This window comes from Thunnus thynnus, chromosome 1 (assembly GCF_963924715.1).
Source record: "Thunnus thynnus chromosome 1, fThuThy2.1, whole genome shotgun sequence".
Taxonomy (NCBI): Eukaryota; Metazoa; Chordata; class Actinopteri; order Scombriformes; family Scombridae; genus Thunnus; species Thunnus thynnus.
Window position 1 is genome coordinate 9,704,760 of NC_089517.1, and position 26,634 is coordinate 9,731,393.

The 26,634-nt window shown below is 39.6% G+C and overlaps 1 protein-coding gene across 3 annotated transcripts in view; it reads right to left on the bottom strand.

The window, feature by feature from the left end:
• The window catches only part of tspan4a (tetraspanin 4a), a 144,749-nt gene that overhangs the window by 107,403 nt on the left and 10,712 nt on the right, over window positions 1-26,634 (bottom strand). The window contains exons 1-2 of one of the 3 annotated variants that reach the window (XM_067578595.1): window positions 3,111-3,914; window positions 2,267-2,346 (exon numbers count right to left, since the gene is read on the bottom strand). In XM_067578595.1, the coding sequence (XP_067434696.1) occupies window positions 2,267-2,346; window positions 3,111-3,120 (90 nt within the window). In that variant the 5' untranslated portion in view covers window positions 3,121-3,914. Of the gene's footprint in view, window positions 1-2,266; window positions 3,066-3,110; window positions 3,915-26,634 lie in introns of those variants that run through there. The other 2 variants (XM_067578684.1, XM_067578511.1) reach the window with 2 other exon arrangements.

Sequence of the window (26,634 nt, forward strand, 5' to 3'; positions counted from 1 at the left end):
TAAACCCATTTTCTCACAGCACGGTGCAGAAGCTGCTGTTTATTGATATTATCACAAGTATATTTCTGAAGAATTCTATGACACTTACAGAATATGAACCGATTGAAGTCACTTAATGCCCCCTGGAAGTCTTGTTTTTGCAGACCTCCAGTTGTTTAACTTCTCACCTTGCTGCAGTGCTGTGCATGTCAACTCCAGGACACTGTGACATCTCTGTTGGGTGCGTTTCAACCAAAAGTGTTAAGTTGCTATTTTAGTTGAGAGCCCCCTCTCAGAAGTCACTGTATGTGAGAACTTCTTAACAGTTAACCCAGTTGAGTTGTGAAACTCACTGATATAAATAATATATATAAGCCATTAGAAGCTCCAATTGACGCCCATTCAAAAGTGTCCACTTGTCTCTAGAAATAGTAAGTCAACGAGCCATTAAGGTCTCAATGACTAAATTCAGGCCCTCTAATAAGTATGCTGGTGGTCATTTTGGAAATTATTGCTCCGTCAATAAGATTCGAAGACTAACATTAGCTTTGATATTTGCTATATGGGCGTTGATTGACAGCATTGGCTTATCTGCTGCTCTCCCCGGTGCCGGGACTCACATTCGGACTATTGTCGCAATATTTCAGTAAGTTTAATGTTACTTGATTACAATACCTGCCCTATTAGCACAATTTATCTAAAGTACCTAACGTTAGTTCAGGTGACCACTGCTCAGAGTTCCCAGCAAGCTAGCATTAGCTTGGGTCCAAGGTAGGAGGGTGCGTTACCAGAGCATGAAAGTTAACACCCTGCAGTCGTTATTTGGAAGGTCCTGGCTCCAAACAGAGAAGATTGCGCTGACCATAAGCTGCAACCTTGGGCCTCAAACCAGCTCCAATGCCAACCAATGACTGACATCACCCTTCGCTACGACCATTTTTATATGCAGACGATGGTCAAATGTTTTCAGAATATCAAGGTCACATTCAAAACTTACAGTATGAATTTATAACTTGAAAATCTATATTTTGAATGAGGCGCACAGACACACTGGGTTTGGAACCAGTGGGCATAAAACTGAAATGGCTTGTAAATTGCTACTGAAATGGTGGACACACTGAGGTCTGACATTAGCCATCAGCAGCTACTATGACTCAGATGTGTTATTTTCAAAGACAGGCTTCATATTGAAAGTGCTTGTCTCATCTTAGCTGGATGATCCTAAAATGATTGGCTTCTCAGGAGGAGAAGGCTATAGCTCATCATGGTCAAGTGGTCATTATTTATCCCCCGCGGCAACACATACACACACACACAGAGTGTACTAATAACAAATACTATGACCCCTCTTTGACAGCATTTTACAGCAGGCAGAAGATGTGGAGGTGAAGAGGTCACTCATTCCCTGAGGGAGATTGCATCTTGGTAGCTAAATTGCATTTCAGCGTTCAAGGCCTCATCTCATTCCATTACCAATAAGAACAGACGTATGACAAATCAAAGTAATCCAAGAAAGGTAACCACAGAGAGCAACATCCTATCAAAAGTCTGTGACAAGTTGGAATGGATTTCACAAAGGGAGTCTGTAGCCAAAAAAAAACCCACAGATGAAGCAGAGATCAAGATCTTTAAATCTGAACCACAGCTGGGGAACATGACAGGCTTCATAGTGTGAATGAAAGTGAACTGTTGTGGGGCTATCGGAGCAGGATTGACAGAGGCAGACAGGCACCAAGGCTCGAACGTCCCCACGGCAAACAGATAAGATCAGCCAGATAGACCGGATTGACAGCAGATGCTTTGAGGGGCTGAGAAGTGCTGCTGCACAGGGAGGAGGGTGAAGCAGAGGCAGGTGAAGAATTACAGCACAATGGTAACACTGTGATTAACTATAGTACACACAATACACGCTCCAAATATGCCAAAGCTTAACACAGCAAACAATGCAGTGCACACCCACACTTAAACTACTGTATAGGGAACAGAAAAAGCTCGACTCACCCACACAGTGGGCTTTGTACACATGATCTAAATGCATGATCTGTCTCTTTCTCACACACCGCCACCCCCCCCCCCCTCCTCCTCGCTCATCTCACATCACTCTCGGTGAACAAACACACATATCAGAGCTGAGTCTAAACCGAAAAATAGGACTTTACAGTGAAACAAAAACCAATTTAAAAGTCAAGAAAGCAAGACAGCACTTTCTGAAAAACAAATATTGCTAAAACTCACATACACACACACACACACTCAGTGATAGAAAAATAAAAGACAATTCACTCACCCAGAAAAGGAGGTTGAAGAAGACCATTCCATAACGCAGGGCCATCATACAACCCTCGGCCATCCTGCAGCGCCGCAGTTCTAGGAGGAATATGAAGGAGAGGTCCAGGTAAAACACCACATACTTCTTCCCCTGGGCGTAGCGCCCCTTGGACGTCTGCGGCCCCTTTGTTGTGTGGAAGCCGAACGCAAACGGCGGCCGCTTATACTCAAACTCCCCACTGAAGCGGTGAAACCCAGAAGTGAACGGCGGCGTGTCAGGTTTACTGTCCAGAGACGGACTCCGCCGGTACGGAGTCTCGTCTGTGCTCGAGCGTCTCATTACAGAAGCTGAATGAGCCTTAAAGAGTTTTTAATAGTTACACTGTAATTCAGCTCTGCACAAAGTCCACAATCAAGGATCAGAAGTTATTCCTCTGAGGAGCGAGCGTTGGATTTCAATAATGTTTTGACCTATCCTCAGTTTGCCTCAAAAATAATTATTACCCGTCAAACCCTTGGATTCAATTACACCCCAGGTGTGATCGCACTTGATCTCAGTTAATTTGTAGATAATGTGCTGCCATTCACTTGACAGGAGTTCTTCTTTTTAATCCTATAGTGCCACTATATTCAGGACACCTGTGTAATTCTGTGTATTTAGGACATAATCCCAACACACACATACACAGCTGCACGTCTCTGTTTCCCTCTCTCTAATCCCTCAAACACAGGTGTCATGCTCTGCGAGATAAGCTGGGTTGCAGTTTCATCTAACAACAGTTCAATCAGGCAGGTGACTGGAGGGCTTCGATTCGACCTCTCCAGCTGCTTTGGGTTGGCAAAACGATCCAGAAACGTCCTACCTGATCTCATGAGAAATTCCTGAGCAGGTGCTCTTGGCCGGGAGGTAATGGCACCCCTGCTTCAGCCAATCAACTTCTTTTACTCAGTAACACATAACACATCCACTGAGAATGAAATGCTGCGCTGAGGTCTATGTCGTGTCTGAGTGTGCTCGGCAGTGTCCATGTGGTCGTGGCTGTCGATGTGCTTTTGCTGACATGCAAAAAAAAAAAGGAAAGAACTAAACAAGACAAGATGAGCAGGAAAGGTGATGTTATGAATGTGAGAGGGAGACTGAAAAACAACGGAGGCATGAAGGGATGAATAACGCATGTGAGCGGACCATTCTTTGGCTTTTTGAATTAGTATCCCTGTTGAATTCCTGCCTTGCCTAATTTCCTCCTCGCTTCTTTTTACCTCTGCCCTAACTTGTCCTTTTCTCTCTGAAAAGTATCTAGGGTTTACTCTGCCTCTCTCCACAGCCCATTCTTCACATATCTAGCAATTCACCCTCCTCAACTCCCTTTCTTCCTCCACCTCACACTGTGCCCCTTTCTGCGCTCCCCCCTCTGTGCCGATGGCGGTTAATTAATTTCCAGACTCTCATCAGTGAGGCAAAGTGTGCGGTGTCCCCTCTTCTTGTCTATCCCTCCTCCGCTACAGCGTTTCTCTCCTCTTCTCTACGTGGGCAAGGAGATCAAGGTGTCCACCGGGGTCATGGCCATGCAGCGAGCAGGAAGGGGAGACAGGCAGGGAGAAGAGAAAGACAGTTTCCTCAGAGAAGCAAAAGAAAGACTGCAGTGTTTGAGCGCTAGTCCAGCCTCGCTGCCTAAAGCTCCCTCCCTCTTTCTCTTCACCAGCTCCTGTTCTCTTTCTCTCTCTGTTCCCCCCTCCCCTTTTCCTTGCTCTCCTCTCTCACAAGCTCTGATGCTCTCTCCTCCGCGCGCACAATCTCAAACACCCTATCCCTCCTCGGTAACTGTCCCCAAAACCTTGCAGCGCGAAAGGCAAGAGCAGTCATTCATATTCTGGCCACACCTTACTAGGAGGCACAACCAATCACTGTCTTGTAGCCCCATCCTCCCTCATGCACACGCCAATCATGCCCTCCTATCTACAAGATAACACTCACACATGCACACACACACACACGATGTATGTGCACACTTAGACACACACAAAACCTGGTGTGTTGTTAACATACCAGTGCTGAGAAGCCTGCTGCACTTGTGCTAGTGCCTTCTCCTCTCCTCTCCTCTCCTCTCCTCTCCTCTCCACCTCCTGCCTGGATCTCATTCCACATGCAGAGGTTGTTGTTGCGCACAACCCGGGCTGCTCTCTGCACGCTTGGCTTCAGTCATGTTCCCTTTTCCCTCTCTGCCTCTGGACCTGGACTTGTGTCATACAGTATCCGTGTAGCCGGATACTCGGCACAGATTTTCCACACTACAAACAACTAAACACACACCTGAAGTGTGTCTCTGTATCAACGCACTGGGAAGCGTACACTGCTGCTGACATTCACACAAAATAACTGCATGTTCGCTACAACCTGGTAGCCATCTGGGTCAGTTGCTTTATGAGTCCACAGAGACGTTTCAAAGCTGCAAAGGTACTGACTTTATTCATGAATGCATCAAGTATTTAAAGGATTTCTGTTTTGCCTCCTGCATGTATTTTTGTCTGACCGCAGAGGCAGAGGCCTGGGACAGTGAATGTGACTTACTGACTGACATTGTTCATGCGTGACATTTAGGCTAATGGTGTTTTCTCCGAAAACATTAGTTGTACGTGCACAAAATCAGAATAAGAAGAAAGGATTTGGTCTTTCCTCATGATTAAGGACTTTATCAGATGATTTTGAACTGTTCTTTAACTAATGAGCGGTGGATGGTGTAACACTGCAGTAAAAGAGTTTTTAAATTAAATGAGTACCTACTGCAGTACTGGCTCTTGAGAGTTAAACCTTTTTGTGATTCTACAGCTGCCTAAAATGTTGCTAGTATGGCACGCAACTCATGTTTTATTGGGAATCCACATAGAAAGTGAGATATTGAAGCGTTCTATCCGTTCAATCCACACTGACTCCGACCTGCATTCGGACATCTCTGTCCACAGAACCGGCTGTCTGGTCAGAAGCTCCTGGCGAGCTGAGAGGACAGCAGCCAACCAAACTGTCTTCACCAGGCTGACTACTATAGAAGCAGAGAAGGGGTTTCTGGCACAACTTCACCTACTTCCAAGGTGCAAGGAGCATGGACAAACGTCTAAAGAGGTCAAAACTCCAGTGATTATAAAGTTGTCGGCATTTTGACCTCTTAACCAAGATGACTGACAGCAGAAATTTCCTGAACCAAAATAGTTTTAATGTAGGCTCCATGGGAATCGACAGTGTTTGTATTTATTGATTTCATTTCCTTGCTGCTGGGGAATCTGCCAGTAGTGAAACTGGCAAGCTCACAGGCAGACTGGGAGCCTTGATGAATCAATATACTGGAGATACCACTGGTGCCGGACTTGGAGGGGATGGGGGGGAGGTGAGGGGGGGGAAGGAGACTTGATGAAAATGAAATCAAAGTGATCTGACATCCAATAAAATTTCATTATGAATTGTGTGTGTGTGTGATGTCCAATGCCAGAGCTGAGTTTCTCAAGTCTCCTTGCATCTGATCTACAATGACAGAGAAACGGCTTAACAATCTGCTTTTCCTGCACATCCACAAAGACCTGCCTGATGACTTGGACATGAGCAAAGTGTTAAATAGCTTTTGCTTTGCCAAAGCAAACGCTACAGGACCTATTGCTCGCTTCAGTACTTTGGAAAATAAGCCTGGGGGACTAAACCTTGCGGTGCTGTCTATTTTTTTAGTAGGCATATTGGATATCAAGACTCCATTTTAATAGGGCATGAATTTTGATCTTTTAAACCCCGAATGGACTGGTTGGTTGGTTGACTGGTTACAGTGTAACAGTTCTCAGAATGAAAAACATAAGAGTCTTGTTATAAGACCACTACCCATTACACTGATGAGATGAGGGAATGCATTTCTTACCATATTTTAGTTGTACAGAAACAGTAAGCTAGGCTGAGATTGAAAGGAAACTGACATGAAAAAGTTTACTAGCCTTTAATATATAAACAGCAGGAGATTTGTGTGATTTAAACAGCTGTCTGTGGAGATTACGCTTCACTAAATACACCAGAGGAGAAAAAAAAATCTCTTGGAGCGGGTGTAATTAAGTGGGTGTATCTCAAAGTCAGTGTGGATTGATACATTCAATAAAACGGAAGCATATCTGTTCTGTGAGATGTACAAGTGACAGACGTCTAAAACGCTTGTAAAAACACTTTCTATGTGGATTGGCCATTATACATCATCATATTTGTTTCTTAATTATCCATGATATTCACCCATGCTCACTACCGATGTCATCTTACTAACTTTTTAGCTGTGATCTGCCATCAGCGTCGTCAACATTGGGCTTCCAGGGCTTTAGCTGGTAATGTCTTTTGACCAGCCCTGAATCTTTCTTTACCTTGCGAAGCTGCTGGATTTGTGAGATCACGATATCGAGCAAGGATCCATCTTGTAAGGCTTCAAGTTATGCACTTGTATCCGAACCACCAGTGATGTGAAACGAGAGAAAAGTGTGAAACAAGATCTGTTATGTTGCATTTTGTATCAGAAATCATACCTGACAAAGTATTCTTGGATCATATCAATTACCCAGTAAGGTATTTTGTTCCCAAACCCATTCAGTGTAGATGTTGTTGGAAATCTGGACACAGCTCACTCGTGTGTAGACATGATTTGGGGATATATGATAAATATGGATAAGTGCTGCAGAAGATATTGTGAAAAAGAACCCAAGTGTAGTCAGTGTGGGGGGGAGTCATGAGGCATGGCAAGCAGATTCTCCGAAGAGAAAGAAAAAGATGGAAATCATGAGGATCAGGTCTAAGAGAAGGCTAAGCCATGAGGAAGCAGCTAGGACTGAAAAGATTCAAGAGCTAAGGGAGAACAAATCAGGTAGGAAGCATGATGAATATTGTTTCTGTAAGGACAAGATTAAATTCTTAGCATTTCTGGCCAGGGTGATTAACTGTGCCGCTGAGGCAGAAAGGAAATCTGAGAGAGGGAGATAGATCTGAGATAGTTGTTGATGCAGCGAGAAAGTTTTTGGATATTGTGTAAATTACTGGAGAGAAAGTGGAGGGGCTGTTGAGAGAGGCTTTCAGGCCCTCTCAGAGTCTAGACTGAGAAGTGATATTAGAAAACTTTATTCATTTATTTTTTGTTATTTTTATTTCATTTTATTTTATATGTAATAATTTAGACTAGATAGGAGAATTGAGTCCTATTTTCAATCCAGTAAAAGGTGGTAATACAATTTTATATGCAAACCCCCTCTAAAAACCAACAAAGAAGAAAAAGAAGAAGCCTCCTTTCTCTCGGGTGCTGCGTGCAAGCCCATGTCCACACCTGCGCCATGGCCTGGACACATAGCGTGCACTGCTGCCTCTGCTTCATACTGTCTGTTCAGCTGTCAGGGTCACACAGCAGTGACAACACTACACCAAAAAGATAAAACAAAAGTCTTACTAGTCCTACTGTGCTGCACCTCGATTTGAGAATCACTGGTTTATTGACTATTGTAGCAAAGCCTAACTACATATCTGTGATATCTGCTGCTGGTTTATTCTGACATTTTTGCCAGAGAACGTGGCTAAGCTAATGTTACTGGTACATGTCAACGAGGTTAGTGTCCATTAGCGTAGGGTTACAGCGTTGCCTTGATATATCTGATAACTAACCCGCTAGCTAATGTTAGCTGCTGCATTGTTTAGCTCCTGGTATGTAAGTGTTTAAGTATTTAACATTATGCTACCTTTGTTTGATAGTTGATCAATGGCCATCATGTGAGGGCCGTTTAATTTCGGATTTTTTTGCCAAGAAGGGAGAGAGCAGACTGGCAACAAGAGGAAGAGAGAACACACATGGTCCAACAACAAGACTTATCTAAATGCCCGGGGCAAGTAAAACGCCACATCGGGCTGGTAAATGTAATAACATAAAAAAATGTTTCACATCATTTCATTTTTTTCAATCATTGTCTTATAAATTAGGTTCTCGTTCTCTGGCACACAGCATAGCCCCCTCCCCTTGCACGCGGCAGAATATTGGCGCATGCGGCTGGCCAATCAAGAATCGAGTAGCCTAGCTGTGAGATGAAATAAACATCCCTCAGGATTATGTGAACACTGTCAAATAGAGTAATCAGTGGAGCATGTAATTTTTCACTGACATAAATACTCTTGAGAACGAGAAACATTAAAGAGGGAAATCAGGAAGCTTGGAGTGGAAGAAATGAGTCTAAAAATGTATTTGCCATCGGGTTAGAGAGTCTATTCCACTATTTGAAAGAAACTGATCAAAAGAAATTAGAGTTCAGTGAAATATAGGGGATGTGTCACACCGTTTTTGATATGCAAGAATGTTTGTTGCTTCGCATCTATGACACACTGTGTCCTTGTTCTGTTTCATTTACTTAAATAAAGATTAAATATTACAGTTAACTTTAGTCTTTGTTGTTATTTGATAACTGCTAATAAATAGAACAATTTGTATAGAGGCAAGTAAAAACTGACTTTGGGCAAGTAGATTTCTGAACCACTTGCCCAACCTAGCAAGCGAAACATTAACGTTGGACCCTGCACAGGTAACTATTCATAATACTTTGACTGTTACAATAATAATAATATATTTGAAATGAATTCGAATTGGAAAGTGCTGCTGGATACTACTACTACTATAGATACTACATAGATACTATAAATACCACTACACTGGGTGTCTGTCTTCATTTATACATCTCCCTGTTTGTGAACAGATAAGCATAGACAGTTTTGATTGGTAACTGAATCATCTTTGGTAACAGTTCCTCTGTAGTGTAATTGCCTTATCTGTAGTGTGCAGTATACAGTATAGATGTTGTGTTACGTCTAGAAAGTAGTCTTTAGATAAGTGTAGTAATACAAGTTTTATTTTGTTAGTTTAGTTTGTTCACTCTGTCATTGACCACCACAAAATATATTGCAAATTAAGTAGCAGACTAGTAACTAGTAGAACTGCAGTCAAGAGCAGACTCTAGTTCTCAAGCAACTAGTAGGTAGCTAGTATATATTTAAATTTCATTATTAATGTTAGTATCTGTTTTAACTTTTCAGGTCAGCCAGCAATACGAGAGGACAGTTATCAAACGCAGCAAACAGGTCAGCCAAGTAGAGTTGAAAGAACTGGAGGAGTATACCCTGACGATTTAGGTGGCAAAGATACAGGACCAAAACATTTTCACAGAACTGATTTGGCATATTATTGTGTAGGCTAATGAGACAACATTTATCCTGCATTTATACCACTCAACTACCAGCTTACAGTGTTTTATTCAACATGTCTATTTTTCAATGGACTTGAGAGGGTTTTGGCTCCAAATTATCCATCCAGATAATTTGGGGACCTGTTTTAATCTTCCCAAGACCCATGTGAAACACTGCTGTAGATCGTGCATGCACTAAATGGCAGTATAAACTTACCTACTAGCCTACATAAAGTAGATTTTTGTTTTGTCTAAGTTGGTTTGATGGATAATCTATGAAAATAATTGTTTGTTTTTTAACCAACGCGCATCATGTTAATTTTAAATAGCCTGTATTGTCCACCCACTAGATGGCAGTGTATGCACCCATTTCATGATGCAGAGTTCCCAAGGTGCCCCCTCACCCCATCGATCTGTCAAAAACAGACATGCATGCTATATCTCGGAAACATCCCTGAAATTCTTCGTTAAAGCACAATTTATAAGATTGATTGTTTTATGAATATGAAAAACGTGTTATGGGAACAATCTTTATGGTAATAAATGATTTTATCATGTAGGCACAGATGACATGAGTTAAAGGACAAAGGATACTTGGAGAGTTGGTAACACAATTTTGAGGAAAAGGCTGATATTCCCTAAATGTTTGTACAAATAAACAAGTGTTTCAATTCAGTCTACTGTCACCAGGCTGCTGGTTTACTTTATTTGTACAACACAAAGTGCTAAACATTACAGCAGTCGAATAAAAATCTAAAAGCAGAATAAAAAAAAGTAAAGTGGCAATTAAACACTGGTGCCATAGGTTTGAGAATCCTCAGCTGCCCTGCAGAGGTCCATTTCATCCAAAACAATTGTCTCAACATTACTATTAAAAATTCAGTTTCAAATGAAATGTAATGTTTGCAGTAGTCATACAATGAATAAAATTATATTAAATTTAAGCAGCAGTGTTCCAGGCAGAACAGCAGGGACCACCCAAAAAAAATTGAGTACACACTCCACACGCACATACACACACACACACACACACACACACACACACACACCGTGACCACAGCCCCAGATGGTCTGGGCTTATCCCCAGACCTTGTCATCTCCTAGAAACGCTCCTGATGTGTGCTGTCTAAAAAATGTCTCCACTGTTTGACTCTCCCCACGTCCTGTATGCTTTGGCTGGCATGAAGCAGGAGTATGGATGTATTAAGAGAACTGGATATGGTGCAATATACATTACAGTGGCTAATGATGTTACTGCAACAAACAATCCCCTGCAGCCCAAAAAGCATTTTCCCCATAAAACTCTGTTATAAAAAGGTGGATTTTTTTTAATAATTTGCATTATTACAAAGTCACAGTGCTTTTGACTTAAAGGACCAGTGTGTAGAATTTATTGGCAACTAGCAAAACAGACTTAGCAGAAATGGAATATAATATTCATAAGTATGTTTTAATTAGTGTTTAATCACCTGTAAATAAGAATTGTTACCTTAGGATGAGCCTTTATATCTACATAGTGAGCAGGTCCCCTTCCACGGAGCCATGTTGCACCGTCATGTTTCTACAGTAGCTAGTTTCGTGGTCGCCCCAGGTTCTCCTACACACCTGAAAGGGGAGGGGTATTCAGTTTGTTGCAATCTGCAACCTCACCGCTAGAAGCCACTAAATCCTACACAGCGTTCCTTTGAGCCTTTCATTTTACTTTGGAAAAAAAACCTGAAAATGTGTTAAGGAGAATTCCTCGCTCTGTCTACCCAAATAAAATGTAAAACTGTAATCAACTGCTGAATTTTATGTCAAATATGTCATCAAATTACTTTGCTTCAGTACAGCCAGTGCTGTCAGGAAAGTCACTCAAATTATGTTTATTTAACAAATATGGTTGTTCTAGCCAAGCAAAATAGCTGGAAAAAGTATCATCAATGGGGATCTGTTTCAAAAATGAACTGACTGTGAAGTGTCTTCAGCGGCTGTCACAGTAAAACAGGAGGGTTAGCTGTTAATCCTCAACAAATAAACAGGTTATCGGCATATTTTATTCATTTAATCTTGGACAGTTGGATATCATACTGACTTTCCAGGAGACAAACAGCTCTTTTTAGTTCAGCTTGATGATCTAATGCAGAATAACAGTACACATACAAAAATGGCATTGGTTACAACTACTAACTAACGATTAACTAACGCAACTAACAATTATTTCATTATCGATTAATCTATAAAGATTAGTCTATAAAATGTCAGAAAATTATGAAAAAATGCTTGTTATAAATTCTTAGAGCTGAAAGTGATGACTTCAAACGTCTTGTTTTGTCAAAAATCCATTTTAAATGACAGAAAAGCTTCAAATCATCACATTTAAGAAGCAAATGTTTGGCCTTTTTGCTTAATAAATTATTAAAATGATTATTCAACTAACAAAATAGTTCAGATTAACTTTCTATCCATTGACTAATTGATTGACTGATCATTGCAGCTCTGTTCCTCATACTTATTCATGATCCATATCGATAAATTATAATACGTGTTGAAAGAAATCACATATATCTCACTAATATGTCAATGAAACCAGTACAGAATGATCTGCTCGGCGTCACTTTCATAAAATATACAGATGGGGATGAATCATGCAGCAGAAAACTCATTATAACTGGATTGTCATTAACATACTGTGACGCCGTAAAGCAAAGCACCTAACTGTTCGTCATTCATGTTCACATCCATGACACCAACACAACTAAACGGGACTCTAACCTACATTCTTAAACACACACACACACACATATACACATACACACACACACACAAACCAGCAAACTAAGTAAATATGCAGTGGCACCCTGGGGTTGACGGCTGCTTTGATGTCCTCAGCATGAACAAATACACAGATGGAGAAAAAAAAAAAAAAAAAAAGGTTTATACTGCAGCAAGGGAACATGATACACACAACATGATGAATCTCATCTGAGACTGAAGGTTTATAGATAGGGGCAAATATTAAAGCATTTCATGAATCGCTGTGATGTGGAAATAGGAAGTAAATGGACAGACGAGCTCAGTCAGATAGACGAAGCGCATCGTGCTGCACTCTGGTCTCCGTGCAGCCGTAAAGGGGTCAGAGTCTGGTTTGCTTTGCCTTGTTTAAAGCTGGAATATGACTCTCCCCTGAATATCTCCACTAAATGACAAAACACGCTAAAGGGACATGTGCACTGCGCACAGAGAGGCGGTATGAGCATACGAAATGAGAATGTCTTTCCACCAGACTGGCAAATTATTTAGAGCTGTTTGCCTGGTAGAATTTTAGCTTAGTCAGCCAGTACAGGCTTAACATGATGCTATTTTTGGAAAATCTTTTTAACTGTCAGACTTCATATGCCTGTTTTAAGACAACTTATTTCTCCTTGGATATTTTTTTTCCGATTCAATAAAATGTCTCTTATGTGGATTCATTATGTACATATACAGGCGGCATACAGATGCAAAGAGCAGGCATGGTTGCTAATGATTATGTCGGGCCAATTATCTTGAGATCACAACATGATTATCGTGTGATCTTGTTTTCTCTCCTGATCAGAATTTAATGATTTCATTTACTCAGAGTAAGGAATTATGTTTCTATTTATTTTTCAGACCGTTCCTTGAGATAACCGTTTGATATCCTGAGATAATTTGATAATATTGAGATAACAAGATTTAGCGTTTAACTGTCAAATTGGTATCAGCCTCAAACATGCATGTTTTATAATCATTTCTACTGCTGATATTTTTGAGACCTTATATAAAAAAAATCTGTCACATGATCTCACCTCCAGTTGTTGCTGTTTTGGTAACAGCAGACAGAAAAGTACAGCCGTTTTCCAGCCAGGGTTTAAAAGTAGATAATTCATTGAAAGCTTGTTTTCTCGAGGCATGAAATAGCTCAACCTTAGGGTTAAGTCAGTGATTTATCCTTTATCAAATCACATCGATTTGTTCAAATAAATGACACTAAAGCACCTTAACACTCTGAGTCGGTAATAACATTAAATAGTTTAATGTTACTTCACAGTTCCTGACATTTTCTGGCCGTGAATAATGTGAAGGTCAGAATATCGCATCATGATCAGTGTTCAATCATCAAAATCTGAGAATTATCCATGTTGAGGTATCACGTTCCAAAAACACAGCTGTGGTGCAGCAGATGAGCTGACTGAAAGCACATTTTCACAACAGCATGACACCAAAGATCACTGAGGAATTAGAGCCTTTAATATTAATAACAACAGCTCTGGTGGGAAATAAACATGTTTTACTCAACCGACCAGACTCGGGGGGGATTTAAGATTTGCTTCACTGACAAAAGCGAGGTTTATGGAAAATAAAACTAAAATAGACACATCAAGATATCAACAAAGTGTTTTGTTAAAAAAAAACTGGTACCAGCGTTTGCAGAATGAGTAAAAAGGCAAATATAAGCTCAAATAAGAAATACATCATGTGAAAGCCTTTTGGTAGAACTGCTGATGAAAAGATTTAATATAAAATAGAGTAGTGTTGAAATAAGAATATATTATTATTACTATTGGAAGCCTGCCAGTTTCATCAGAGCACAAAAATAATGTGAGTAAAGAGTGATGGCATTTTAACAAGCTTTTAGTATGTCACTCAAGGTTTAAACATTATTAAAGATAACACCTTTTAGACATCATTTGTTGAACGTTTCTGTTTACAACAGAAGAAAATAACCTCGAGTGAGTCTAAATTTATCTGAAGTTTCGGTCTCAGATACATTCAGTACTTGACAACAGTCAGGCAGAAGTGTCAATGCGGGATATTTTTGGTTTAACGGAAAGATGGTGCTCAGTACCGTTGGCAGGGCACAAACACGTCTGTATAACATGCGAACAGATGGAATTTTATTTAAGAAGATAGTCAAATTGAGATCAATCGTCATAAAATAAGAAGTCCATTATAATTTCTTAAAGACCATGGTGACGTCTTCTAATGTCTTGTTTTGATAGATGAAGATATTTAATGAGTGATATAGGTAAATTAAATTAATCTATATAACCCAGATTGTGAAATAATATCTGTGACTGTAAACAAATGTTCATACCATCACCAAGGTCTGGTCTGTATTGTATTTATGTGGTAGTTTATAACTGATGGTTCTTATCCATGTGCCATTCAGGGTAGAGGAAGGGAGGAGGGAGGAACTTTAAAGACAGAAGAGCCTTTTGTTTGGCAGTTGATGAAGGTCATAATATATATACATAAACAAGAGTACCATGTTTGTATACTTATGTTAAAATAATCTATGTCCAGTATTGCAGATGTATGTAGAGGCTGATGATTTGCTGTTAAATTCAATCTAACTTCCAATACTGAAAATAAAAACCAGTGATATGGTTACCATTTAAAGTTTGTATTTGCCAGTGACTTTGGTTACATTAGTTAGATTTGATACTATTTATATTTGCATTTAAACAAATCTCTTGTTAAGAAGGGATATCTAAAGAGCATCATAGGCAGACTAAGCATGAGTAACAGCCTGCGTTTGAATGGTAATATTGGCATATAAAATGTTAATATTAACTTAAAAGTAAAGCTGAAGCTGAAGCTATTTGATGATTAGTTTAACACAAATATATGGGATAAATGTATCATTATAGGAGATTCAGCCATAAATGTCAGTACCACTTTTCACAGCAATTCATCCGATAGTTAGATAGATATTTTACTGCGAACCAAAGTGTTGGAGCGACAGAATGATGGACAGATGAAATAACAGACAGACTGACTCCGCTCTCCCAAGAGTCACACCACTATTTAGGTCAGACTGCACTAACGAAAATTACAGAATAATGTTGAGAGGAGCGCTGTGATGCGTACAAAAACACTCTGTCATTGTTCCCAAATGGCCCACATTGTAAATAAACATGAATTAAAGAATTAACTAAACACATTAACCAACATAAATGAATAATATGAATCCACAAAAGCCTGAGAGTGAGAAATGAATGAGTCACACCTCGATCACCATTAGTAATGTGGTGACTTAATACCTTTGTACATTATAATTTAGCATTAATTAATGGTGTTAACTAAAAGATTTAATTAATATATTAATTCAACAAGGGGATTTCACATGTGGGGGACACAAAACAATTAACTAACCATGAAAAGCTTGTGATCCAACGTATTGTTCATTAGGCATGTGTTTGTGTATGAGTCCATTGATGTCTGCAGTTGTGAAACCTGACACGGTGAAATGTAATTACGCTGCATGCCACACTAAGAGCCAAACAGACACCCTGTCAATGCAAAGAGTTTGGATGTAGGCGGATGCAAAGAATGGCTCTACGCCTTCCTGTATTCATTGTGTAAAGAAAAGAGCAGAAATGAAGAAAAATGTATTTCTGTGTGTCAAGTCAAATAAATATTATGATGTTACTGTTAGCTGTTTGAAGCACTGGTTTGGCTTGGAGCTGCTTAACTAACATGATGTGTTAGTAGCAAAGGTCATGCTCAGTTTCAAGATAAGCCTGCTGATATTTTTATTTTAATTTTTTCTTATGCATGAGAGAGTTCATTCTTGACTTCTGGACATAATAAATTGATTGTTTTGACTAAACAATCCAGGTCTATTTGCTATTTTTTTTACAGAGATTTGAGTCATATACTGGTTTTCAATAATAGATTAGGTTTGTGCAGTTGTCATGGCGATGAAACTGTTAACTTCACTAAGATCAGTTGCTGTTATGATTTCATCCATAGTACTTTGAGGACTTCTCATCTGTATTGCCTTAAAAATTAAGCATGAAAGAAAATTTATTCGTAGCCTTGGATATAATAGTTGGAACAAGGTCAACAAATTGGCTTTTACTGGAGCTTTCAGATGAGAAGTTCTTGTCTTTTCTTTGTTTACTGCAGCACACATATGTATATGATCTGTAAATTACTTGTCCTTTGTTCTCCTGTGAGAAAAAAAAAATCAGAAACCTAAAGGGAGAAATGTATATTTTTAATTCTTTGGTTTCATGATGGTGCCTCCTAGTTTTGCATTATTTCGATGAAATACGGTTCTGTCATCCGCTTAAGTAGCTGGAGTCCTTATTTCAACACTGCAAATCAGACAGACACTGAGTCACACTGAGTCTGATAATACACAACACAAGAGCCGCAGACTCTGAATAACAACTATTATCTTTCCTGCTAACGTCTCCTTCTCATCTAACTCACAAACACACGTCTCGTCCTGCACCTCACCTCGTTGGACGAGCCAGTAACACTGTGTTTAAGCATTCACCATTATTCTGTAGCTGTCACAAGTGACCGCAGTGGCAACTGTTCAGCAAAACTTACACAGTCACACATATATGGATAAAATCATAACAGCTACTTAGCATGTCAACAGATCCATCTCCATATCAACTTGGTAAACTCCAGCCACAGATAAAAACTGTGTGATATGGTTTAAGACTCCAAAACTAACAATTAATTGATCCCATTAACAAGTATTGTCTGTAGATACTGTACATACTCACTTGCACACCAATGTGTATTAATCTATGGCTGAAAGTAGTCCTCAACAGATACACTATTTACTCTTATTTGAATCACATTTAATTTATTTAAAATAAATGCATTATAGACAGGATGAGGAAGTTGGAAAATGTGAGACGGAAAAACACACTGTTGATTTTGGTCTTGATTTGTTGTTATTTGCTTTCTAACTTTTCATTTTCTAATTATTTTTGTGTTTAGTGATAGCAGGTGAGATCAACCACAGCCCAGTCTGGGTAAGAATAGATGAACATGTGTCTTTTGCCATTTGTGTTGGTGCTGGTTTTGAAAGCCTAAAGGTAAATTACCTATCATCAGGGAAGGTGAACTGAGAAAATTGAACTTTAATTATTTATACAGTTTTTATAGCACAGGCTGCCTCCTCCACTGCCTCCACATAAAAATGTAATTAGGTTTAAAGTTGTTATCAGCAGGTCTGTGTCTCCTCATGTTCTCAAATGAGACAACATGCTTAACAATGCATAGGTCTTGCATTAAAGCAGGAGTGGGCAGTTTTCTGGAAAAGACAAAAAAAATGCCAGAATTTGAAAATAAAGCCCTCCTCCTGCAGCTCTCACCCCTCCCCTCTCTGTCCTAAGCCCCTCCCACCAGACAAGCACGGGCATATGTACGTGGTTCATATGTGAACACAGCGCAACAGTGTTTACTACTGCACTCACTCACACATACAACTTCCTCTCAAAGCACAACAACCTTTAACAAACAGTAGACAGTAAACAGAACCACCTCTCAGCTGTTTAAAGTCTGCCACAAAAGCAGTGAGTGCCTCGCCTCGCGCCGGTCATGCGCAATGAGTGCACATGCAGAGTGCACGCTGGTAGACAAGTAGGTACGTAGATAGGCAGGTCAGCCATCCAGTCGTTTCATGCTGGCCGAACGAAATGATTGGATGGGCTTATTACAGGCGTGCAACAGCCACAGAGCATTTGATTGATTGATTGATTGCTGTTGGGATGTAAAGAGAATTTCAACAAATACAACAGAAAAATCCATCAATCCATTGTCTTTACTGCTTATCCTAATAAGCAGTAAAGACTTGTTATTGCTTTCTGTGTCATGTGTCTTTGCTTTTGTGTTGTACTGCCTGTGCTTTGTTTGTCAAAAGCACTTTGTTACTATCTTTATTATTATTACCATCCTCCAGAGGGTCGTGGGGGAGCTGGAAGCAATTTCAGCTGACAACAGACAGGTTGCCAGTCAATCATAGGGCTCACATATTATATAGACACAGACAACCATTTACATTCACACTTCCAGGCATTTTAGAGTCACCAATTGACCTAACCTGCATGTTCTTGGTCTGTGGGAAGAAGCCAGAGTACCCAGAGAGAACCCATCCAAACCCCAGCCGGTCGGTGGATTCGAATCCCGAACCCTTTTGCTATGAGGCAGCAGTGCTGACCACTGCACCACCGTGCCACCCTATAACAAAAAATGCTTCTAAAATAAATTGCCTACCCCAGCTTTAATAAAGTACCTAATAATATACATGAGCAAGATCCCCATGCATATTTAAAGAAGGCCTGTCAACTTGTGATTACACCACAAACACTAACTGAAACACTGCTTGTGGTGAAATATTAAGAACAAAGAGTCTTAAAATATTTATTCGTCTTAGTCGCTGCATGCAGATCTGTCTCTTGCTTTTCAGGTTCCAATGTTGTGCATTATTTGTCACACTAGCATTATCAGTCATACAGGGGCAGGCCGAACGATGTAACCAGGACTTTGAATTTAATGGAGTTTGATGTGACTTAATTATGATTTAAAATGTGCTAAATGGTTAAATCAGGATTAGCAGCATAAGAGCGGTTTGGTAATCAGCAGGTAGATTTGGAAATTTACAAATGAACTCCAAAGAGGTCAAATCATCTGTGACCATTCTGCAGGTGCATCAGTCAAAATAAATTGCAAAATTATAATATGTCAAGGGAACAGACAGGAGGGAAACACAAACTGCATCAACAAAAAGAAAAAGCAACTGAAAATAACAAAAAAAAGGAAATGATGGACACAGACCTGATATAACCTTTGTAGCCACGTGTGCAGACTGGTGATTCACAAATTTAAAAGCCTTTCTCAATGAGTACTTTAATTGTTTAGTCTGCCTCCGTTACTGTGCACACACTGTACTCTCTGTGGACAAAAACACTTCAATTTGTGCTTACATATCCTCTTTCTTTAGCCATGGTAGCAGCGGTCTGCCAGTCCACCACTTTGTCCAGACTTCAATGACTCAACAGCTGTTAGATCTATTAGATGGTTTGCCATTACATTTTGTGAAAAAATTCATGCTCCCAAGATGATGAATCAAGAGCAATTCTTACAGTAGCTAATTAGCATTGTAAGCATGCTAGCACGCTAAACAAATATGGTGATTATGTTGATTATTTACATTATATCTGCTAAACATCATCATGTTAGCATTGCTAACTGCTGTTAGCATGCTGAGATTTGCTTTAAGTTTAAAGCACAACTGTGCCTAAGTACAGCCTCACAGAGCCGTTGACATTGTTATAGACTGTCAAGGTGCTTTCAGACAGTGGGCAGTCGCAGCTGCTGCCTCCATTGCTGCTGAGGTCATCAGTGATGGCAAGAAAAGGGAAGGCAGCTGCTACTCTCATGAACACGCTTTTGCCGCTGCCGTCGGAGTTCATGACAGTTCAACTTTGCCGTGTGACCACGGTAACCACGGAAACTACAGCGAGGAAAACGCATTTGGGAAACATTACAGGAGCTGATTTTACTGATAGGTCATTTGAGTTTCCTGGACATGATGAACAACTCTCCACCAGCAGAGAACAGTCATATCAATGAGGAGAAATGGTATTGGAGCAGCTCCAGCTTCAAAGTCTGATTGTCTGGTTTAAGACAATAAACAACATTTTTGATACTGGTATGTGTAACATATGCCGCTTGCATGTTACATTAGATACATCAGTTGAGCTTTAAATGTTCACTATGTCTAATAGCAAAATCTTGTTATATAGAATATAATTTCATCAGCAATTTTACCTTTATTTAATAGTTGTAAGGTGTACATATTTGTGCTATTGTCATATTTTCATGCTGTTATCTTATATTTAATATTTAATACTTGGCTACACGGTATCCAAGGTAACTATGCAGCTATAAAGCACATCACCGGGGGAACAAGTCAGACTGGGCTTGTATCCCTCAGGTGAGTGTGTGACTATTAAATGGAAACCTGTAAATATTAATGTATAGCTGATCTGAGAGAGACTTGACTACTAATTATAACTATATTGACATTCAGAGTGATTATCTATGTGAACTGATTCATCTGTATCAATAGTGTCTTTGTGTAATTTGTAATATAGTGAGTCTTTGATCCTGGTCAAGGTCAGACTGTTGGCCTTGTTATTTAACGGTTATCAAGATTCATTGCAGAAATCATTTATTAGTATTGTAAGTTTCCTTTGATTATGATTTTATTTATATTAAATAGTTTTACTGAGACCATGCATGTATCCCATAGATCCCCAAAGTGCTTGTAAGCAATAAACAGTCATCAATGAATCTGTGTGTCTTCGTTGGAGTCAAATAATGTTACTAACTGTCAGCTGTTTGTCCACCATCATCATCACAACACAACGCAGAGACTGTAGGCTGTCACTATTATCAGCAATATAAAAGAAACTTACTCTGTACTGCTCACCATTCCCTCTGTTTTAAGTCACAACCTGCTTTATTTAGCAGCGTGATGAGATTGTAGGTGCAGTCTGTGGTGCACAAACTGGTCGGATCAGAGGTAGCTGCCATAGTGGGAGCATTGTGCCCTTCTGCCACCGATTCAAAATACAGAGCATTGATGTTGCCAGGCGGCGACTGTGCACCTGCTAGCTAGCACTGTTTTGACAATTGAATGCCTGAAAAAATTTGCTTTTTATCACTTTCTGGCACTGAAGTGAGGTGGGGCCCTGCCTAGTTCAGCTCTGGTGAAATGTTAACATATCAAACCATTCAGGAGGTTCACACTCACTCGTTAAGGCAGAAACTTCTGAACCAAGATCCTGCATTTGAACAGCCTTTCATACAAACATGCAACCCAAAGTGCTTCACATAGCAAGATTAAAACAACAAAGACTTAAAAACGAAAATAGACAACAATACATAAAATTCTTCTTCAAGATTAAAAATTACAGCAGTAACGCAATAAAATGCTGAAAATAAATGAAGAAAAAGTCAATACAATAAAATAAACACCAGGGATAAAAAATAATATAAAAAACAATGATTAAAACTTAAAAACTAAGGCTATAACATTACTACATTACAAATTAAAAGCCAGATTAAAAAGATAAGTCTTTAATTTCCTTGCCATTCTAATATCCAGAGGCAGTACTTTTATGGGACACAAAAGGAACATTTTTAGAAGAGAAGCAGTGGAGGACTTTAGTGATCTGTCTGGAATATAAAATTAAAGAAAATCTGTAATGTAGGGAGGAGCAAGGTCATTTAAAGCTTCATAAACATTTAAAAGAACTTTAAAATCAATTCTTAAAGATACAGGTAGCCAGTGTAGTGTCTTAAGCAGTAGGGGGGATGTGATCTATGTTTTAATTACGACTCTGGCCTCAGCATTCTGAACTAGCTTTACTTTTCTTATAGACTTTTTAGTTAATCCAGTAAAAAAAGAGAATTACAATAGTCTAAACAGCTATTAATAAAAGCGTGAACGAGCGTTTCAGCATATTTCTGAGTTAAAAAATGTCTGACTTTGGCAATATTTCTGAGATGAGAAAAGGATGTTTTAATGACCTTGTTAAAGTGAGAATAAAAATTTAAATCAGAGTCTGAAATCACTCCCAAGTTTGTGATTGGTGTTCTAATCTGTATGCTAAGACCACCAAGCATTGAGTGCAGTTTTTCTCTTCCTGCTTTGGGTCTGGGTATTAAAAGAATCTCAATTTGTCTCGACAAAGTGGTACACAGCTGTGGTGGGTTGTAATAAATACATAGACTACAGTACAAGTGGTGAGAATTTACTTAAACGCGTGCTCTGGCAAACGACGTAGCAGGTTAATGGTTAATTTATCCATATGTCACCATGTGTGTAAATGATGGTAGCAGTCTCATAATTAATAGATCCAAGCTGTTTACAAGAAGATAAAATGGTGGATGACTGGCTTCCATTATTTACACCTTGTGGTGGCTTTCTCATTAGTCCTGTTCATGTGATGTAATTACCCGTGACCGATGATCAGCCAGATGCAGAACAACTGGTAACTTCGACTTAGCCCCGTGATTATTTTCTTCCCTCTACAAACTGATAAGTAAATGACATCCAGATGCAGCATCACTCAGGCTGTGAAATCTTTCAAACCTGACAGAACGGTAATTTACACCTATAAATATCTGCATCTATTCATCTTCATCCATATCTCCATCACCTCATCAAACATCTCTGCCATAAGGGGTGTCAGCGGCTTCATGACTGATTCTGATCTCTTGCTCCACACCCCAGAATAACCAGCGTGAAAACCTTCACACCTGCAAACATGAGGTATGCATATGTGTCACATCTGCCATTTACATTCAGCTGTTAATCCCTCCTAGCGGGAAGGTTATTACCCTGCTTGCCAGTCAAATGCTGCCCAAGAACAGACAAATATGCTTTCTGTGTGGACATGTATTTATGGACATGAAGGGAAGAAAATCCCCCCGGAGGAAAGAAGCAGCGGGGGGTTGCTGTAAATTTAACCATCCATTTTACAGACACAAACATGCATCTTGCACATGTGAAAATTCATCGTGACACATGTATGAATGACCGCCCCTGCTGTGTTAACATGGAGAGTAGTTGACAGTCTCATATATACACTACATGACTCCCACTCCCAGATTATATTACTCGAAAAAATCTATTCACACTGTTGGTGGTTTTAACAAAATCCTCTTTCTCTCAAATAATCCAAGTAATGCGTATTTCCTGGTAAAAACTGAGTCAGCTGTGGTGTTTTAAAGCAGGTTACTTCACAAGTGTTTGTGTGGATGGTGTATCCAATGGTGCTGAATGAAAAGCAAATTGGATTGTCCCATTTTAACGCCGCACATGTCCACACGCACAGGACAGGCTGAAATCTGATTTGCGCGGCCAAACTGAGACACATTTATTCAGATTTGAGTCGCAATTTCAAATGAATGGTTTAAATCTTATTTGTGAAACTCAATTTCTGTGTGTTGTTTTTGCTTTCCGGGACTGAAAAGCAGGCTGCCAATCACGTCTTTGATTGTCCCATTGGCGTCACTCGTTATACAGAGGACATTCACAACAAGTAAACTCAATCCAGCTGTCATCACACTGATGGGCTCTAAAACACAATGCATGTGAATGAATGCCCAATCACAAGGTAATCAGAAAGTATTTTAGCTGTCAGTATCTTTCAAATTGCAATATAAGTATAAAGATTACTGCTTTTTATGCCTAAGAAAGTTTGGACTGTTTAACAAATGGTTTTGAAGTGTAATGAGATGCAGTGAGTTTCTTTGCATGGAGATTGAGCATATTAATTTAGCTGAATGTGTTCATAACGCACCGAATCTCATAATTTGCATTTACTCCAGTCTCTCTTGTATAATTTCCTCGAATTCACTGAGTTTATAGTAATAAACAGGCACAATTTCAAATAAATCCACCGTTTCATTTCTCAAGCCAAACTCACATCCGCACAAAAGCATACAGAGACATATGTCCTCCCTCATTCACAGCATTAAGAGAGTATCACATCAAAACACATGCACACAAAAACACAAACACACACACACACACATACACACAAACAGCTGAAATCCCAGTGTGAGTAATCTCATCAGAGGAGTGTACAGACAGGTGGCTGTGTGTAGGCAGACCTGCTTGATCCAGAAGACAGGGAGCACCAGAGATAACCGGTGATAAAGTCCCTGGTGCAGACATGAAACGACTGGGATCGCGCCACATCAATTGATGTACAAGTGTGTCTTTGTGAAAGTGTGCCGGCATGTGTGTGAGCACCATCTTTCCTCAAGGGCCTTGGTCCATTGTGTTCTCCCGAGACCATCAGTCTTTAATACACAGATGCAATAGAACTTGCCGCAGTCTGTGTCTCAAGGGCATCCAAACATGGCCTTGTTTAGCCTGACGGGCTGCGAGGAGACAGGCTTGTAATGTCTTTAAATTTTAAAATCATGTCATGTATGCATATTTTTTTGAAAAGAGTAAAACTACTGTAATTGTCTGTTAAAGGATGGCATTCAAGCAACCGAGTCATTCTGGTCTGCGGTGCAGGATATGATTACCTTCTGCAACCTCTTTTATAAAACTGACAAGGCTGAAATGGATTCAATGCAACCAGGAGAGCAGCAATTCAGTGGTTTCGAAATTATGACATGAAGCTTTTTTTAACGAATCCCTTTTGTGGTAATGTTTCATAAGAATGCTGAAATAAAGGTTAAAAACTGCCAGCCTAAAAAGCAGCTCAGATAAACAATTCCTAAGCTCGCTGTAGCATTAGATTTCTGACGAGCTATCCATAATTTGGTATGCTTTGGTAATTATTTGATTGCGTTTCTATGGTGATGTTACACAAGAAGCAGAACGATGACGTCTGGGCCTCACAATGGAGTGATGAGAACAAGGAAAAAAATATAATAACAGTCAAAGACAGATTAAGTATTGTTTGTTTAATAGATTATTAGCTGATTCTGAGACATAGTGAGCTTATTGTTCACATGGATTTCCAAAAACGTGATAAGAAAAGAATAAGAATTTTTTCGTAAAGAAATGCATGAAAGCATGAAAGTGTATTCTTGACCCAGGAAATAGCAGTTGGACAAAAAGTCTTAAAGTGCCCATTCATTCAAAAATGTGTTTTTCTTTGTTACTTCAGTTGAATGTTTGAGCTTCACTCTGCAGAATGATGCACATGCAGAGTTTGACACTTAAAGGCTGTTTTCACACTGATCTGCTGAAAGGGGAAAATTTCACGGTGCTCACCAAAATGTTTGAGTTTGCACACTATGAGCAGGATTTGTGACATCACAATTTGGAGCCAGTCATGGTCGAGTATTAAACTTCAGTGTAAACTTCACATCGGTGTGATGTGGAAACTTGAAGCCTCCTTGAATTGGGAGATGATAACTGGCAGTTTGATGATCCCTGCGACTGTCTAACTGATGTAATATGAGCAGTTTATATCCATAATGAGGATACACACTGAGAAACCACCCTTGTCCACACAGACCCCTAGAGGGAGGCGGGGTCCCTGAAAGAGCGTCTGATCTCATGGGTCAAACGGTTAACAGCAATCAGTGTTGCAAAGTAAATAATTTGATCACAGGGAGCATAAAGGAATTCATCATCAAATGTGTGCAAATATTTTCTGAACGTAATGACATTCATTTTATTTTAAGGATCAGCAGTTGATTTGTTTGGGCACTATCTATTATTTCATACCTTCATACCTGACATTTCATCAGGGTATATGACAGTATTTGTGTAAAAAATAAATTAATTAATGAGCTGAGCTGCTGGTGATAGAAGTCATTGTAGCATGTATGACATTGTCTAGCCTACAATGCAGTGTGTCTAATATGCAATTAGCCTACTTAGACAAGTCTTGCTGGGTTTTAATACTTATGGCCTATAGAATAATGAATAGATAGGAAACAAAGCGCCCCTTCTTCCACAGATTCTTGCTGGAGGACCTGATGACACTTGTTGCCGCAGCAGATACCGACACATTAGCAGGCTGAGCGGAGATGATGTGCGGGCGGTGGTGGTGGCAGACTGGCTGTTGAATAAAATCATGTGGCTAATAAACCGCTTTCATAGTTGGAAGAAGATATAATATCAAGATAAAGTTATATGATTCCATACCACTCGCAGTCGCCATCTTTCTCAGCCTGTTCCACCAGTATAGACTGTCTTCTGGTGGTGTGTGCTGTGCGCTATAATACGCCACCTCAATACAGCATCTCCATGTCAGTTTAATAGAAAGAGGAGCGTCTGTGTTTTTGATGGTATTGAAAATCATTCCCTCAGGGTTTCTAAATACCCTGGTATACCGTAATACCTTAATACCGCCCAAGCCCTGGTTGTGTGTGATTTCCTGCGTGGGTGTTCTTTTAACTATAAAACATGATCATGAAAAAAAAAAAAAACATCAAATAGCTTTCATATCTAACTCCAGTTGTAAAACATCCACACAAGCTATTGCATTTTATTGTAGCCGCCGCTATCTGGCACATCTAGAAAAAATGGACACAGGCTTTCTTTCAAGTGTGCAAAGACGCCTCCGTACCCAATTAACACGATTGTTAGCTGAGCTTTTCCTATGTGATGAGACAGCATGAGATATTTCATTTGAATGTGAGCTCTGAGGAGGTAGGTGGCTTGTTTTGAATGCAAAAAAAAAAAAAATTTCTAGACAGATTTTTAGATGTCAGTGTGCTGATTTGCGTCCTTTAACACATGCTGTGAGGATAAATTATATGAAAATTATATGAAATTATAAAAGCAGGCACTTAATAAGTGAAATTTTTGTTAAAGCTGTCAATATTGTAGTTTAAAAAACACTTTTCAAACACGGTTTAACA